Here is an 18,127-nt window from a genome sequence, read left to right on the forward strand (position 1 = left end):
ATCTGATAAAAAGACTTTGGTCTATAGCCACAATCCACTGAAGGACTTCTGGCACTTCCCCTGCAAAATCTTGTTTGTATCCTGCCTGGTGCAAATGGACTGGGGTCTGGCCTACTGTGTTTTGCATCTGCTGCCACTTCCCTGTGCTCTCAGCAAATCAGCCCTTCCCTTCACCTCCAGATCACCTGAACCAGGCTTGTGCTTTAATATATCTTTTCTGGTCCTGGGTGCATTTCTGTCTCATTTCTGTTATGTCTACACCGAGTTTTGGGTTCTGCCTCAAAGCTTTTGTTCTTCTGTTATGGTTGCTGGATTGCTTGTGTTACAAAACAGTCACTAGTGGTGATCTCTGAAGTAAAAAGTAAATAGATAGGACATCTCTTAGAGAGAACTCCTGCCTGTGCAACAAATGTGTTGGACTTGGCAGTGGTGCTCAGAAACCACACAGCACACAACCATTGCAGTGACAAACCCCAGCAATGGTGCAGGTTTCCAAACACTAGAAATTAGCACTCCCAAGTGAGCATACCCACTGTCCCACAGGGCTCTGAGTGGGTCTAGAGCATATCATCAGTAGTCCATGCTCTCTAGAGAAAGTACTAAAGAGATCTTTTGTCTTTTCTGGCCGTTGATCACCTTTGACAGCTTCTAAAGATTGTTTCAGCACTGGTGACTTCCTGGGATCTTTTTCCTTTTGAAAAGAAAGTATATTTCAGTCTCACTTTCCTAGAGCTAATGCGTTAATGTATATTGAGAAGCTATATGTCAACAGATAAACTGTCTAGAGGTTAATTAGAGGATTTCATTATTTCTCACACCAGCATTCTTCATCTTTTTTCCTAGTGTTCTTGTTCTTCCTTCTTGGGGAATAAGCTCCCTTCTTGGGGAGTTTTCCTAATGCCTTAAAACTCTGAGTGGGGATCTTAAATCCAAATATAGACATTGAGGGTCAGTAGGAGGGTTTTGGGAGATGCCCCTGGCACACTGGCTGCCTTCTCTCCCCCTTTGCTTGTGGCCATAGCCCCATGAGCAAAAAGCAAAATGTTTCCATGTGATTGTCAGAGCACTGATGCTGGGAGTGATGAAAAATAGTGGGTTCTATATTAAAATCCTGGAATGTGAAAGGACCTGGCAGAGGTGGAAGCACATGTTATCCTTTGTTGTGCCAGTGGTGGGTAAGATGCTCTCCATCAGAGGGACAGGAGGGGCAGTGATGAGAGTGACACCAAAAAGGAATTATCAAGGAGTGCCTGTTAGAGCCCCCTCTGATCTTTGTTTTCAGAAGATAGCATGTTGCATCAGCATGATGGAGAGACATGGATTTGACAGATGAACCACTGGATGGAATGTAACCACCATAAGGAATGGTCTGGGTGGTTACATTCAACGAACTATAATCAACATCTTGATGTCCAAGTGGAGATCAGTGATGAGTGGCATTCCTTAGGGGTCAGTGTTGGGACCAGTGCTGTTTAAAAAGTTTGCTGGAGACATGGAGAGTGGGCTCAAGTTCATGCTCTGTAAGTTTGCTGGTGCCACCAAGCTCTGTGGTGTGGTTAACACGCTGGAGGGAAGGGATGGCATCCAGAGGGACCTGGACAGGCCTGAGAGGTAGGACCATGCAAACCTCATGAAGTTCAAAAAGGCCAAGTGCCAAGGTCCTGCATCTGGGTCAGGACAATCCCAAGCACAGGTAGAGATTGCAGGACGAATGGACTGAGAGCAGCCCTTAAAAGAAAGTCTTGGAGGTGCTGGTGGATGAGAAGCTCAACATGACTCAGCCATGCACAATCATAGCCCATAAATCCAGACACATCCTTGGCTGCATCCAAAGCAGTGTGGCCAGTGGGGTGAGGAAGATGATTATTCTCCTCCACTCTGCTCTCCTGACACTCCACCTGCAGTGCTGTATCCAGCTCTGGGGCCCAAACATAAGGAAGATGTGAACCTGTCGGAACAAGTCCAGAGAAGGGCCACAAAGTTGATAAGAGGGCTGGAACACCTCTCCTGTGACAGGGGGGCTGGAACTAGATCATGTTTAAGGTCCTTTCTAACCCAAACCATTCCGTGTTTTTATTCTACCATGGTAAATAGTCACAAATGTGTCTGAGCTTGACCCCTTGAACTTTTAAAGAGTAGTTTGAAGAATAACAGTTTCCTGATAGAATGTAGTGATGGATTTTACCTTTTTCTTTACTTCTTATGGTCACACATGCTAGAATGGTCAAACTGCTTTTATTCTAGACACAAAAAGATCTGTGAGTGTGTGTGTATGCTGAATGCAAGCTTCAAATAATAAAAATAGCAGATGAAGTTGGTCTTTTGCCTAAAAATGTCATTAGCTGTGCCAAAACCAGATGTTGAAGTCTGGAATCCTCTGACATTTTGTTAGGTGTTAGAGCTGAACATTGAAAAAACCAAATTCAAAAGACTAGAGGAAGGATCTGCAAATTAAAAACAAAAATCACAAACAGGGGAAGATAGTTGGAATTAATTTGGGAATCTCTATCTTTTCCAGATTTTCTCTAGAATACACAGGACTCTTGAAGGCTGACCCCTTTGTGTTTAGTCTATCCTGTAGAAGAAATTGCTTAGTTTTGCTTACTTTATTCCTTTACAAAGTAGACCAGCCATTGTTTATTTTATCTCCTGCTGCATTGTTTTTGAGTGTAATACTGGCATTATTTTAATCTGACAAAAGCAAGGGCTGCTGCCAAAGGGATTGTCCTGCTTTTAACTCATGTGTGACAATTCTTTCCTTTTGCCCTCCATGTTCCAGGACTACCAGATATATCTACATGCTGAGATGAGTCAGGGAAGTCACCCTGTTGAACACTATTCATTTAAGTTGGAATTGTTTTAGTTTCCAGTCGTATCTGTTACTTTTACTGCATAGTCACATGAACATCCTTGCTGATGCAGGCCAGAAAGAGGAAAGATGGGAAAGGAGGCGATGTGGTATCTCACACTGCAGGAAAACATGCCTATGAGGGCAGCAACTCCCACCCACAGTTATCCTGCAGTGATTGCTGCCATTGCACTGTGCTGTAAGCCATCAGGCAAAAATGCTGAGGTGAGGAATGTGGAACTTTGTGCAAGCAACCTCTTCCACCCCCGATTGTCCCTTGACTTATCTAATTATCTTATTAAGTTATAATTTTATGACAAAGCATACTAAATACCCCAGTTAACCAGGTTAATAATATTAGTTTTTGCTTAAGTGAGGCTGGAAGGAGTGTCCTGCTCTAAATCTGACTTTGAAGTCTTCCGATCTGTTTAGACACAATTGAATCAAATTGACAGGAAATTTCATGAGAGAGCTTTCTATAATAGAATTTTTCTGTAACAAAATTTTTCTGAAAACCTTGGGACAGAGCAGGAGATGTCCTAGAGCATTCAGACTATTCAGTGATAGACTCATGCTGGAGATATTCTTCTCTTACCACATGGCTAAAGGGATGGCACTGAGGGAAGAGGCAGCTCTGTTTCTCAAGAAGAACGCAACCATGCAGAAGGAGGGAGAGCACTCCCTGATGGTCATCTCCTTGATCCCTTTTCTCTGATCTGCTTCAGCCTCAACAACATAGTAAGGAATTTATAGTAAGTACAAGTATATGAGTTCCTCTTGTATCCTTTTTCTTTTCCTAGCCCAGGAAGAAGGACTATGACTCTAACCTTTGAGAAATAATTTCCTCAGCATCTTCCCTCCTTGCGCCAGTCTAGTGCTTAGATTTGTCTGTTCCCAGCCAAAGCCTTTCACTTCCATAGGTGCACGGCTTAGGAAAGAGATATGTGTGGTTATATTGATTTGGTGGGTGCAAGATTTTATTATTTTATTATGTATGAACTTTGGGAAAGGAAGAAGAGCTATAGAGATGATTAATGCTGAATTCCCTGAAATCTCCCAGGCCGAATGAGATCTGAGAGCTCTTGGTACTGGCATTGAGCTTCTCTGCCCTGGGGGCCTGTACCCTGGCCGGTTACTGCCTAGGGGTTACTGCTCTGTCTCAAGCACAAGGTTTTGTCCTATGGGGGTCCTTGAAGGCACAAAAGCACTCCTGAGGGATGAGTTTAAGGTCAGAGTAAAGGCAGCTCCACACCATTCCAGTGACACACAGGTCTGCCTTTGCACAGAGGAACTCTCACTAAGCACATACCTGAGTTATCAGTGCCATACACGGTACACAGTTAAGTGTGCTACTTTCTCTTTGGCCACTGGCTAAAGAGGGAACACTGTACTTTCATGGCAAGTAACAAAGACATTGCCAGTGGGAATCACATCCTCCTGAGTGGTTTCATTCATTCATGAGGCTAGCAGTTCTACCAGTCTTTCTCCAACCTGATTGCTGAGCATTTGCAAAGATCAAACTCTCATGAGGTCATACCCTGATTATGGCTACATACTTTTTGCATCCTTAGCAAATGCAGATGTGCCTTATTCTTAACAGTCTGAAGTGGTCACCAGCTGCTATTCCTTTCTTTCTCTCTGGAGTCTTTTTCTGTCCTCTAGAGCCCATAAAGCTTACCCTTACTTGCAACCCTTTGCCTATTGTCTTTTATTTATTACTGAATGTCAGCTATAACAATCACTTTGTCAGTTTTTTGATCCAAATTTTCTTCCATAGTGCTCTGTACTTCACTGTTGTGATGAATGCTTCAAACATCTGCATCATAATTGCTCCTCCGGTTTCTTCTCTAAAATTGCTCTTGGCTGTGATGGCTAGAGAAGATGTATGTTGTGCAAAATCCTCTGTCCATCTTGCTGATAAGACTGTTGCATTGTATATTTTGTCTATAACTATACTTTGTCACTTGTCCCCATCCTAAACTGTACTTTCTTTGGGCCAAGAGCTGTCATGTTGCTCTGTGTTTACATAATGCTTCTCACAATGGAATTCTGATGTGTGGTAGGAGCTTTTCAGCTTTTAATGGCAAAATAAAGTATGAATAGATGTCTCTGTGTGACTGTATCACACAATGTGGTCACAATTTGCAAAATTTCAGTTGCCTTGAGACTTGTCTCTCTGCCTGTGGACTGTAGGTGCAATGCAGGGCAGGCTGTTTTCAGAAAGGAATGCGTTAGGAAAATATTTGAGCTTGAGTAATTCCACAAACAGGAAAAAAACCCCAGTGTTCTGCAGTTTCAGAAAGATTTCCTACTGTGCAGATCTTCTGCTAGCCCATTCCTTTTGCCATCTCAGAGCTCAAACAGCATGGCCTAGAGCAGTGGTTTTGCAAATTCCTTCCACTTGTAGCATACTAGCATAAACAGCATTTGCATATGGATGTCATAAAAGTGACTAATGCTGGCAATTAACGTACTTTATTGCACTAATGTGACACATGTGCCTGAGCATCCTAAATGATCTGCTCCAAGCTCACTGGGGCTGAAGAAATGGCACACCTCTTATCTAGCAGTGACACCTGAGGCAGAGCAGTATTGGACAGAAACCAGAACACTGATCCAGGTGCAATGAGTGTACAAGAGGCAAAGGCACTAGCTGCTTCACTGCATGATTCCACTGCATTGGGTATGCATCATTTACCCTAAACCAGAAAATAAACTCAAAAAGTTGAACAAGTAACATTTCTAGTTTGTTAGCCAGAGAGTTCAATGCACTTTTGACTGCAGCTGTTGGCAAGTCAATGAAGAGACCTTCCACTCTGAACTCAACCTTGCCCCCAATCATATTTTAACATCTCAGATTCTCCAAAGAGGTCTATAAATGGGTTTTTGAGGTGAGGGGCAGTGAGTCATGCCATGACTGTGAGGCTGAGTGCTGCCATTTTCTGTCAAGAATTTGCAGAGTTTAGGGAATTTATCAGAGTTCACCCTTGTCAGATTTTTCTTCCCCAAGGTGAGGGGGGAGGGTTGTGAACTCAATTGCATCATCATTTAGCACAGCAAACTTATTTTCATATCTTACAGACTGGCCTTCAATTACTGGTCAGGCTTCCAAAAGAAATGAGATGTGCCTGTTGTGCAGTGTGCAATATGCCACGTGCAACGGCCCCTGCCCCATAATGCCATCCCAATCCATTGTCTGCCTTTTAGCACTATGACAGAAGTATAGAGGTCTCCAAGGTGAGACAAGGCTATGTCAAAACCATTTTAAAATAACTGGTCACTGCATAGTACAAAAAAGATGCAAATTAATGCTTCCACTGAGGAAAAAAGTCATGCTGCTGTACTAGGCATCAGCACATCTATGCAGGAAGAAGGTGCTTTAAATGTGCAGGCAATTCAAAGCAGAGTTTGCACTGTAATAATCACAGGAGACACAAACTCAGGCTGTCAAGTCATGTCTCCCTCAGCACAATTCCTTTTTTTATCTGTGTGCATAGTTAAGAAGACCAGTCTCCCTGTCACATAAACGATTCATGTATCCTGGTGCAGCTGCCCTTTTCAAACACATATAATTTATCCCCCATTTCAGAGAAGCATCTCGGAACTCTCCTTCTAGGGAGTCATCCCATAGTTTGGTGAAACAGCAGCCCAATCTGTCCTGACTCATACTTACACCCCAACTGGCAAATAACAAACCCAAAGGCTGGATGCATCTCTCCAAAGATGCAGCAGTTTTGTAACAGACAGTTGACATCCATTGGCTGCTTCCAGAGAAACATGCAGTGCAGCCCTGGAACTGGTGTAGGAGTCCTCCACCACAACCAGCAACCTTGCTTTACAGCCAGCTGTAGCAGGATCTCCATGCACACAGAATCTAACTATACAGCCCCCTGGGATGTCACACTATTGCAAATGCCATGTACCACATCCAGAAGTCCTTTTCTGTCTTGTGTTTGGGAAGCAGAAGGTAGAAGACTATGTAGAAAAAAGGTCTCTAAATATAGTACACACAGGGAAAAGGCTGCTTATCACAACCCTTTAGTTCTAATATCTGCTTGAATTATGTATACCTTGGTTCCTTTTATAAGCAATTGAACCAAAACATTTTCTTGGCATTTGCTTTCATTTTTCATTTCTGCTTTATCAGAGATAGAGAGTACAGTGCATTTATTTGTATGCGATTCCCCACAGGTAATCTTCAGTTGCAGCACATAAAACTTAATTTTCCCTGATTGCACAAGATTTCTTATTCTACACAAAGTTGTAAATCACTGCAACAAAGACTTCTTACTTGCTCAGTGTAGGCAAAGCCTTGCATTACTTGAAAAATTACTTTGGCTTTCCCATGGGCTCCTTGTGCTGCATTTCCAAGACCTCCAAAGATTTAGCCAACTTCATGCCTTTCTGCAGCTAGCATTGATGATGTGAGGTGATGGTGTAGGCCTTTTTCTCATTACCCACTAGAATACTTTTCTTAACAAGTTTATAAAGGACTTCAGCAAATACATGTTTTTTTTCTTTCCTCCTTATGTCTCATTATGCTAGAAGCAAGGGTTTTCCTTTTAAAAATGACATGATATTGATGCTTCTTTCACACAACCCTGCTCATTCCAAAACCGGCCTTTCCAAGAACTATATTTTCAGGAACAAATCTGAGAGTGTGAGCAAAAGGGCACAATGTCATGTTTGGTGGCATGTGTGCACAGTGCAGCTGTTAGGAAGAGAAGGGTCTCTGCAACAACATGAGCATGATGTTCCTGGTTCACAATCCCATTTATAATTACTTGGGGCCACACACCGTAATTTGGAAGCCATTTGCTTTAAGACCCCCAGGCTTGATGCATGCATTAACTCTGAAGACATCCTCTGCCCTTAGTTGGTGGTATTTAACTTCCTTAGCTGGTGGTATTTAACTTTTCAATTTTCAGTTAATTCATAATTTTATGGTTATTGTTGATCACTTGAGTAAGCAATAGCACAGGAGCCACGTGAAACATTAGGGAAGGAAGGAGGTAGAAAGTTGCCTGAAAACTCTGGAAAAACAAAGCTTGACTCTTTTTAAAGATATTGTGTAGAGTTTACATATGATCCATACAGGTCTGCTCCAGGATCTAAACAATCTTTCCTAGCCTGTGCTGAAGTTTCTAGGTACAGCTGTCTCACAGTGGAAGTTTTTACAAGTGAAGGGCTTTCCAGATTCAGCACAAAACTCCTTCAGAGGGCTTCCCTTCCTGGCAGTAACTGGCTGTAATGATACAGGACTCATACAGCTGCCAGGTTTTGGTGAGGAATGAGGACATCATCTGAACTGCTCCTCAAAGCCTCCTGATTCATCCAGGTCCTGCCGAGGTTGCTGCCCAGCATAAGGCTGCTCACACTTCTGCAAGCACCAACCTCTTCCCTCATGGTGCAGGGAGACACCTGGACTCAGGAGGGGAGTCACAAAGGTTTTCCAGTTTACAAGAACAACAGTGAAGGATAGTCAGCATGGACAGAAAGCTGGTGGCTTTTTATTTGGAAAGTTTTAGGGTTTCATGGCTATTCCCCCACACAGGGACTTTCATCCAGGAGTACTGTTGAATGCCTAAACCACTGTGGCTTTGGTAATTTCTTGTCTTAGCTGACAAACATCATCTGCAAAACAATTTCCTGATGGACATCTTGTCAAAACAGCAAGTTCCTGGGAAATACTTAAGTTCCAGTGAGTTTCATTTTTTGATGAAGAAATAGTTTGTCAGTAAAATCTACACAAGTTTCAACAGGGACTCTTCTGGTACTGAAATTGGTGCCAGATGGGCACCAGTCCTTCCACTGTTGAAGGCAGCTGGAGTTTTGCCACTGACTTCAAAGGAATTAGGATCAAGCCCATGAATTCATGACTGCACTTTTTATTTAGCTTTCTGAATAATTTATAAGTAAAAATAGGCTGTATTCTCCCACTCTTTCTGATGTTGAGTAAAGCTGTATTTGGTTACACTTCTTGCTTTCAAAGTAGCTTTGGTGCAGTCATGAGTGCCTCATTATGGAAAAAGGGTGTCTATAGGGGACAGATAGAAGGAAAAAGGAAATCCTTAGGCATATCGAAGGCACACAGCAGATCAGAGATTCAGAGATGACAGATCAGAGCAAGAGAGTCCTCATACTTAGAGCTGAAGGCTAAATAGCTAGCATTGTTTCAGGTAGTGGAGGGGGATCTAGAAGGCATACTTCTTTTTGGTGAAGTAATCTATCTTTAATGGTATTGCATTTAGTTTTATTTTCTTTCTTCTCAGTTCTTTAGACATTAGTTTCCATAAGCTTTCTTGCTGTGCTTAACTTCTGAACAGACTTTGCTGCAGATAATTCATTTCTCTGGGATACACCAAACTTGTTCTCCACCACTGCAAACCACTTTCCTTCTTAAAGCTATTTGGAAAAAAAAAAGGGGAAACAAAAAAAATTCCCAGTTCACCACCCAGGGCTTAGTGTTTACTTCTGCTGCACGCATCATTTATTTTCATTCTGCAAGATCATGATGACACGCTCGTCCAAGCACATGCTGTTCTAATATGCTACATTCCTTCAGCCCCTCAGTGCGTTAGAAGTGACATTGCTGCTAAATGAGAAAGATCTTGTAGGACAGGCAAATAGATTGCTAAGTACTGCTGCCTTTCAAAGACCCATGTTGTAGACAAAAATTATTGGCTTGCCTTTTCCGGACTATAGGTTGTTGTGGATGTGGATGGCCCTGGTTAGGAAGGCTGTCTGCTGTAGGGTTTTAGGGACTTCCTTCCTTGGGAACATGCTGACATATTTAGCAGGCTTTTGGAAAAGAGAACAAGACTTATGCCTCAACCTATGGCTGGAGGAACAGAACACTTGAAGTTTGAGATGTGTCCTAGGAAAGTATTTCTGCAGCTATCATTTCATTTGAATCTGTTCAAGCAAGCACATGTACTGCGCTTCTTATATTTTCTGGGAGAATGGAATAACTCTGCTCTCAATCACAGTGTGGGTTTCAGAAATCTATCTTTCATGATGGATAAACCACTTGCAGAAAATCTGTTCCAAATCTGCTTGTTCCTCTCTGGCAATAAATTAGAAAAGGCAATAGTGGATTGTTAGAGATTAACACAAAACCATTAAATACTGCTTTGGTATGTCTATAATATTTTCTCCTAAACTGTGCCTTACTAATTACTCTTCATAAGATGGTGCCTAAAATAATAATTGAGGTGAGATTTTGTAGGTTTTGCCGAATGAATTTAAATTGTCCATGGAGAACTTTGGAGGCTTTCTCTAAACACTTTTAAATCAGAATTAACAAAACATAAAAGATTAAAATTATAGATACATTCAATATGACTTGGTTGAAGAGCCTTTGGCACAAATTTGTCTGCTAATATCCCACTAGCAAGCTCTTGGATTGCTGTGTGTCCTCTGTACTAACCTACCAAAGAATATGTAAAGTATCAGGTAAAGAAAGTATTATGTACTTCCTCCTAATGTCCATTTGAATAAAAGGCTGTTTTGTCACTTGGCTACAGCAGAAGAAAGATTGTAACCTGCATTTGCCAGTAGGGATAATAGTAAGAAAAAGCTGTTTTAGCTCTCTGAAACACTACTTTTTGGGTCTCAAAATGCTTTTACAGATGCAGTCCTCTCAGAAACCTAGCAGAGACAGAAGAATCTTGTATAGTTATGCCCTTAGTTACTTAATAATCTCACTGTGCTTGAGAACATAAATTATAGTACTAGTAAACTTGTTTAATGAGTGCACTTTATGAACTTAGTATTTCCTGAAAGTACCTACTCTGAAGTGAAAAGGCAGTAATAAATTCAGACTGTTTATTTTAATCACAAAATCAGATATGGAACTGCAAGTTGCCAAAATCTCCGCAAGGCATAAAATAGGGATGTGCATGATCTTCTCAATATTTATGAACCATAAAGTACAAAAATCAGCCGTCCTGAGGTGAAAATATTTTCAGTCGTTCAGGGGGACATTGTGAAGATATTTTATTAATAATTTTAATTTTGTTTTCTGCTCTGCTCAGTGGTTCCTTTCTAAAAACTTGAGCATGATATCTTTTCTTTCCATATTAGATATGTAGAGATTTGAGGGGATTTGTAACTTTTTGCTTTTAAAACTGGTTTGAGTCTTATACCTGTATTTGAACAGCACCATTCTTTAGCTAATAGTTTCCATAAAGGCAGAAGAAAAAGATTTTGCAGCAAGTGAAAGTCTTAATAAAGTGTACTTTCTGGTCCAAATTGGCTCCAATTTATCAAAATACTGAATCACATGTGTAAAACTGAGAATTTAAGCAATCCTTTGTTATTTAGAGAAGAGTGACGTTTTAGTCACACATCAGTAACACTTTGGTCCGTACAGCATCAAGTACATGCTGAAGTATATTTGTAAGCCACACAGAGAGGTCCTGTCTCTGGTAGGGCAGATGTCAGTCAGAAATTAACCCCTTACCCAGACCTAAATGACTGGAAAGTAAGAGTATTCAATAGCAGAATAGTCCTCCTTCTTACAGAAGACAGCACTATCAGGGAAACGCCACAACCCAGGAGCTGCTGTTGTGATATAAAAACAGGAGCTGCTGTTGTGACCACAGTGTATCAAAGTGTCCCTTGGAAGTCTAAACTGGGAGACAATAATTTTGCCACTAACATGGAGTAGTAAATGCACTGGCATATTTGTCAAGGGAGATCTAGAAAGGATAAATTACTTAAATCTGACCTAAATTTTCCATGTTTCTCTTGTTCCATAATAATAACAACAGTAAATTCCAAAGTAATCATTTGCTATTTGAACTAAACCTAGAGATAGTTGTCACCCACACTGGACAAGAAGTAGGTTTTCCTTACTCTTCATTCCATCTGGGGTATGTAAGTAGGTGCATAATGTTGCCCATTGAAACTGCAGTTCATTGAGATATAAAGGACATATTTGGTCCCACATGGGACCATCCATGTAGACGACAGTTTCTCTCCTGTACCTGTTCATCCTTAAAAGAGAAATAAAAGGATTGAAAGGATTTACAGGTGGTCTCTTTTAACCCCACATGTATTAGAAATTAGAAGTGTGTGTGTATATCTGTGCCTGCAAGCATGTGCAACAGAGACTGAGAGAAACTCACCATGATACATTCTGCAGAAAAAAAAGAGATTTATGTGGAGACGAATAAAAAATAATTTTGGCAGTGGAGAAGTCCTGTATGATGTAGCTTAGTATTTGTCACCTATTGATAAAGTCTTTACCACATAGGATATAAATAGAGTATCTAAGACAGTCATATCTAAAAGCCAAAAGAAGGAGAAAACCTCTCACTTAGTTCATATCTCATGGGCTATCTGCTTGGACACTAATGTCATGACAGCTTGCATTGTGGCAAGGTGGGGAGTATGGCTTCCTGATCAAGGCCACCAAATTTTTAATGAAGAGCACTTGCTAACTGCTCCCATTGTAGGAGAAGGTTGTTTGGAGGTGAACAAGGCTCTGTACACAGAGCCACTCCCACCCTTCTTCACTCCCAAAATCAGATGAGCTGGAGCTGTCTCCAGTACGATTACTCACAGCTGGGGAAGGTCTTCCTGAGAAATAGGCACAGTAGCTCCATGAACTGAGACTGGTGCATCCTCATCTCAGCATGCAGGACTCACAGCCAGTAGTCACTGGGAGACAGTGGACAGTTTTACTGCACTGTCTCATCACATCTCTTGCATGATAAAGTCTCTCAGATAATATAAGGCTTGCTGTTGTAAGATTTTGCCTTTCTAGACAGGATTGCAGGGCTGCTGGGAATGTTTGACTGGTTTGGCATTCAAATCCAAGCCTTATCCTTCTAAATCCTATGTCAAGTTTTCTATGACATCCCCTTTGCAAAGAATGGATTTGTGGTAAAATCAGTCTCTCTGCAGTCTCAAGGGTATAAGTCTCAAGTCACTTTGGGCTTAGCAGGACCACAAACACAAATGTAAGATCTTTCTAGAGAAGGAATCAAAACTGAGTGAGAAAGTTGAGTTCTGGTATTAGAGACTGTCATAAGAGCTACAGGCTTCCAGAAATGTCAAATTCCTGACACTGACTGTGGGTCAGAACTTTCCATTAAGCTTCTCATCTGAAAGCAAATCTGCCTGAAGATCAGATGACAGACACCAGAAAGCAGTGCTTGTTTACATATTCAGAGTTTAAAATAAGAAATTTGCAATCATGTTTATGTTGAAAAAAAGGTTTCTAAAAGTTTTTTCTGAAGAGGAAGAACTGTTTGCTTTTACAAAGTAGTAAGCAGACTTTTCTCTGGCATTCATAGCCTATTTGGGAAGTACTTTCCAGCATCTGTGGGCAAAGCTGTTTAAAAACAGTTCTCTACAAAAATAAAGTTGTAAGGCTATAAAGCATTTTTTATCTTGGCAGACCAAAATAGTTTTTTCCCAGTATTTCAGGAAGCCTCTGACATTCTCAAAAGTTCATTAGCTTGACTGTTTGGGGAGGAGTTTTCTTTCTGTCTTCAATCTTCTACTGATATAGAGATTTACTTTTGTTTATATCAATACAGGGTTATTTTTTTATCACTTCATGTTTAGATGCTTACTTTCTTATTGACATTTCAACTAGGTGCCACTTTGAACAAAAAAAAATAAGGGATTTTGTTGTTTTAAAAAGAACAGCTTCAGGGTTAAATTGGATTCCAGACAGTGGGATTTATAATCTAATTCTTACAAGAGATTCAGAGCTTGATATCAAGAGCTGGAGCACTTCATTGTCCCCATGTAGCACGCTGTAAAACCAGAAGTTCTAAATTCTATTTTTTTAAATCTATTTTCTCCTATCTCAAAGAATTAAAATGTATTCTTTTTCTTCTTGCTGTTGATTAGCAAAAATTTCCTCACCCTCTGCTGTCGAAGAGTCATACATATTTGATAGCTTTATCCTTTTCTCCTTAATATTGCAAGTAATTCAGCTAGACTATCTTCATCAATGGGGTAAGCAGAGCTGTAACACTTACTTAAGGGAGGGGAACCATCTGGTTTCCTTGCAACTTGGAGCCTGCTGGCAAATATTAGGTTGTACCAATTTAGAGCATGATGAAGTGGGAAATAATGGACGTTTCTGAAGAATCTGAAATAGGATCAGCTGTTATCGGTGAAAATTGGCAGGTGCAGTGCACTATGCTGGCTGTAAGCATGGTCTCAAGTTGGACAGTGCAGCTGGGAAAATGACTTGCTAATTGAATGGTTGCAGGACTCCCAGCAGCTCTGAAAGTAGTGGAGCATCATTAATTGGAGGCTCTTGGTTGACTTACTGGAAGCTGTCACAGAAAGAAGGATGCTGCAAGTTGAGGTTTACTTTCTAGGTTAGTGTTCTGTTACACTGAATGAGTCCTTGTGGAGTCAGAAGTGCTTTCAAACGTAGGAGGACCGGCCTAAGGCTAGCAACATCTATTCTTTTATTTACAGCATGGTGACAGCAGTTGGGAGTTAGAAAACCTACGCAATTACACATTTGTTTAACTGCATGTTTTTGTTGTTATATTTCCCTTCCCTCTCTTTTTCCCTTTTATTTCCACTTGTGTTAAGTTTCAAAACTGGCTTGGCTTAGAGCAGAAATTAGTCTTCTTTTTTTTTCTGTTTAGAGCCTTGGAAGACCGTGTCCTCAACTGTTTCTTGGATGCTGCCATAATTCATAAAAGTAGTTACAGAAAAAAAACTGGCCTTATTTTGGTCCAGAATAGTATTACATACAACTCTGGTTTATGTGGGTCTCAGAACAGAAGTGAATGCAAAAGCACGTGTGCATTAGCTGCGGCTCCCATTCTCATATGTTGTTTTTGTTCATTAAATGCAAACATATTGCAGTGTATCCTAGTTTAATATGAAGGTCTGTTGGCAAAATGTGGCACTTTCCATCAGCTGTTAACATCCCTTGAGGGAAGATGTATTGGCAATGAGTGCTGTGCAGAAAGCACTGCTGACTTTAGAGTGCACTTCATGTATCATTAGTGATGGTAGCATCCCTGAGTGCCTGACATCTCTCCAGCTATGTACACTGTAGCTTTTCTGGATGAGTTATGAAGGCTGGGAGGTAAGAGACTTCAATGGTTGTGCCACCCAGCATGCTTCTGGCCTGCATAGACACCACGTTATCTGTGAGTGTGGATTGGATGAGGAACAGCAGGCTGAATGCTGGCCTGAGCCTCCAAGTGCGGAGTTCATGGGCTGTAGGTCAAGTGTTAAACCCTTCAAAAGAACTGATGAGACCACTTTTTCTAGCTGGACCCCGAGCAAATCTTACAGTGGCCATCAAGCTCTTCCAAAGTTTAGGTGATACAGCTAGGGAAAATGCATTCAGTTTGCATCTGCGTTTGGATAACCTGTGTTAGGTGGGAGGCAGGGAGATGAAACTGGGAAGATTTGGAGGCTGTACCCTTGGATCAAAACCATGTGTGGCAAATGTCAAGCACAGGCCTGTGATGGAAATGAGAATAGCAAAACATTGATGAAGAGGCTCCTGCCTCCTTCCCCGGGCTCTGACTCAGCAGCCTGGGACAAGCTGTTTTGGGGAATGCTGTGTTTTGAAATGTTGTAGCTTCATGTGGACCAATTTGTGGTGCCTGGTTCTAGCTTAATTCTTCTGGACGCTTACTTTGTCTCTTTCGATCTTACTGGCATTAACAAGTGGATGGAAATAATTCATATGGCCTCATAAATCAAATAAATTCATAGAATCATAGAATCATTTAGGTTGGAAAAGACGTCTAAGATCATCCAGTCCAACTGTTCATTCAGCACTGCCAAGCCCACCCCTAAACCATGGCCTTGAAGTGCCATGTCCATTAAGTCTTTGAAATACCTCCAGGGACAGTGATTCCACCACTTTCCTGGGCAGCCTGTTCCAGTGCTTGACAACCCTTTCAGTGAAGAATATTTTCCTAATATCATATTCTAAACCTCCCCTGGCACAACATGAGGCCATTTCCTCTTGTCCTGTCAGTTGTTACCTGGGAGAAGAGGCCAACCCACACCCTGCTACAACCTCCTTTCAGGTGATTGTAGAGAGAGATGAGGTCCCACTGAGCCTTCTTTTCTGCAGTGGAGGGAACCTCATCACTCTCAACAACTTCTTTATCTTTTCCTTTTCCTCCCCACACAGCTGAATGAATCTGCCAAGCAGCTCATGGAGATGGACAAGACGTGCTCAGCTGCGGCCTCTGGCTGTGACGTGCCGCTGGCCACGGAGACGGTGGCGGTGGCAGCGGCAGCGGCGGTGGGTCTGGCTCCGTGCCCCACGCTGGCCCCAGCGGGGGCTGCTGGAGCGGCCCAGAGGCAGGTGGAAGGCAAGAAGAATGCCAAGAAGCGCCACTCCTTCACCGCCCTCAGCATGACACACAAGTCCTCCCAGGCTGCCAGCAACCGGCACTCCATGGAGATCAGTGCCCCTGTCCTCATCAGCTCCAGTGACCCACGGGCAGCTGCCAGGATCGGGGACCTGACCCACCTCTCCTCCAGTGCCCCAGCCCAGGTAAAGTGGGTGCAGGGGGGTTTGGGCATCCTTAGCAGGTGGCATGCCCTTGGGTCACCTCTTCCAAAATGGGTCACCCTCGCATGAAGCAGTCACATGGCGCTGTCATCCTGGTGTGACAGTACTTGGCACCTTGCATTAATCACTGGGCAAGTGTGACAAGCCAGAAGATAAGGCTAAATTGGATTCACAATACTGCAACACTTTAAAAAACAAAAAATAATCCTACAAACTGTTGGAAGCAATGCAACTGTTACAGCAGTTTCTGTGGTAGAAGGGAATAATTTTGAGTGATCCCATTACCCTGAACATATCTGTTACTCTGCAGGGTAGCAATGTCAGTATGAAATTCACACACTGGGGATAAAAAAAGATTTTTGCAATAATTATTTCTGTACAGATCACTGGAGGATGAGCAAATGTGCTGCACTTTGACAAGTGTTGTACCCAGCAAGTAGGTGCCGTTCAGAAAATCCCAAGGAGTTTTTAAACTCCTTCATCACACATGCTTAGAGTGCAGCCCACTCCATCTTTCCCCCTCTCAAAGGAGGATGCAGAAGAGTATCCTCCCAGACACCCCCACAAGTCCCAAAAGGAACTTCCAAGAGGCTGCTTCTGAGGCCCTGGCAGAAACACCAGGGGTGCTCTGAAACCCTTTGCAATTGCCCGCTGTTTCTATGGATAAGGAAATTCAACTGGTAATTTGCAGTTTGAAGGTGTAGAAGAGAAGGGAGAATAGTCACAGTCCCAAAGATCTCCTGCCCAGTCATCTACACAGTGTGTGTGCAGATTAGCACCCACAGGTGGTTTATAGACCAGTTCCTCATAGTCTGTATCTCATAGTCTTATAGTGCCAAGATAACCTCAGCATGAAGGGTCTTACCACACATCATGCCTCTGCTTTAAAAAGCCCTTCTTGCCCTTTTCCTCTCCCTGGACATGCCTTCTGTGCCCTCACATCCACGTCCCCATACGGGGACCAACATGGATCATTTGCCAACCCTGTGCTGGCCCGGAGCAGGAAGCAATCTATGTTACAGCCTCTGCCCATGCTGGTATGCATGTAGATGGTTGGGAGAGGGATAAGCAGCAAACTGTAGTGGCTGCTTTGGGCAGAAATGCCTGTTTATGTCCATCTATCGTGCTGGTGGGTCTCCCCTATGAGGCCAGTGTGGTGCACCAGACCATGGGGTCACTCCTGATAGCTGTGCCCTGCTGTGACCCAAGATAGGAACCCCAGGCCCCTGCAGCACAGGTTTGCAAGGACTCTGGGGGAGGCAGGGTGCCTGAATGCACGCCATGTGCAATGCAGGGCCAACCAAAACTGTACTGAGAGGACACTGCCACAGTGGAGCAGTACTCTCTGCTCCTGCCTCAGCTGCTCACCTCCCTCCACTGCCCATCCACATGTAGGAGTCAGAGAGAAGGCTCAGTCCAACTGTAAAAGCACCTGTTTTCTTCCACATGACTTTTCCAGGAAGGCTTTCTGTGGTGTAAAGTCTTCCCCTCCTTTCAGCCCCCAGCAGGAGGGTGAAGGTGAGGATATGGCCCTCACACAAAGCAGCAGGGTGTCAAGATGTACTGGGACATGTATGAAGCATCATAAGCACTACACATGAGGGAAGGTCTCAAACCTGTCAAGTAAATGATTACCCAGGTTTTTGGCACTGAGAGTTACACATTTGGACTTCACAGAGACGTGATAGTGTCTTTTCTGGTCCTGTGCTAGTCATGAGAAACACAGCACACACCCTTTTTTCTTAGAG

At 42.6% G+C, this 18,127-nt stretch overlaps 1 protein-coding gene across 1 annotated transcript in view; it reads left to right on the plus strand.

Moving 5' to 3' along the window:
- SH3RF3 (SH3 domain containing ring finger 3) overlaps positions 1 to 18,127 on the plus strand; it is a 246,380-nt gene that overhangs the window by 167,890 nt on the left and 60,363 nt on the right. Inside the window, exon 4 of the mRNA XM_050977714.1 lies at positions 15,993 to 16,361. Coding sequence (XP_050833671.1) covers positions 15,993 to 16,361 — 369 coding nt within the window. The remainder of the gene's footprint in view (positions 1 to 15,992; positions 16,362 to 18,127) is intronic.

Source organism: Serinus canaria, chromosome 1 (genome assembly GCF_022539315.1).
Source record: "Serinus canaria isolate serCan28SL12 chromosome 1, serCan2020, whole genome shotgun sequence".
NCBI lineage: Eukaryota > Metazoa > Chordata > Aves > Passeriformes > Fringillidae > Serinus > Serinus canaria.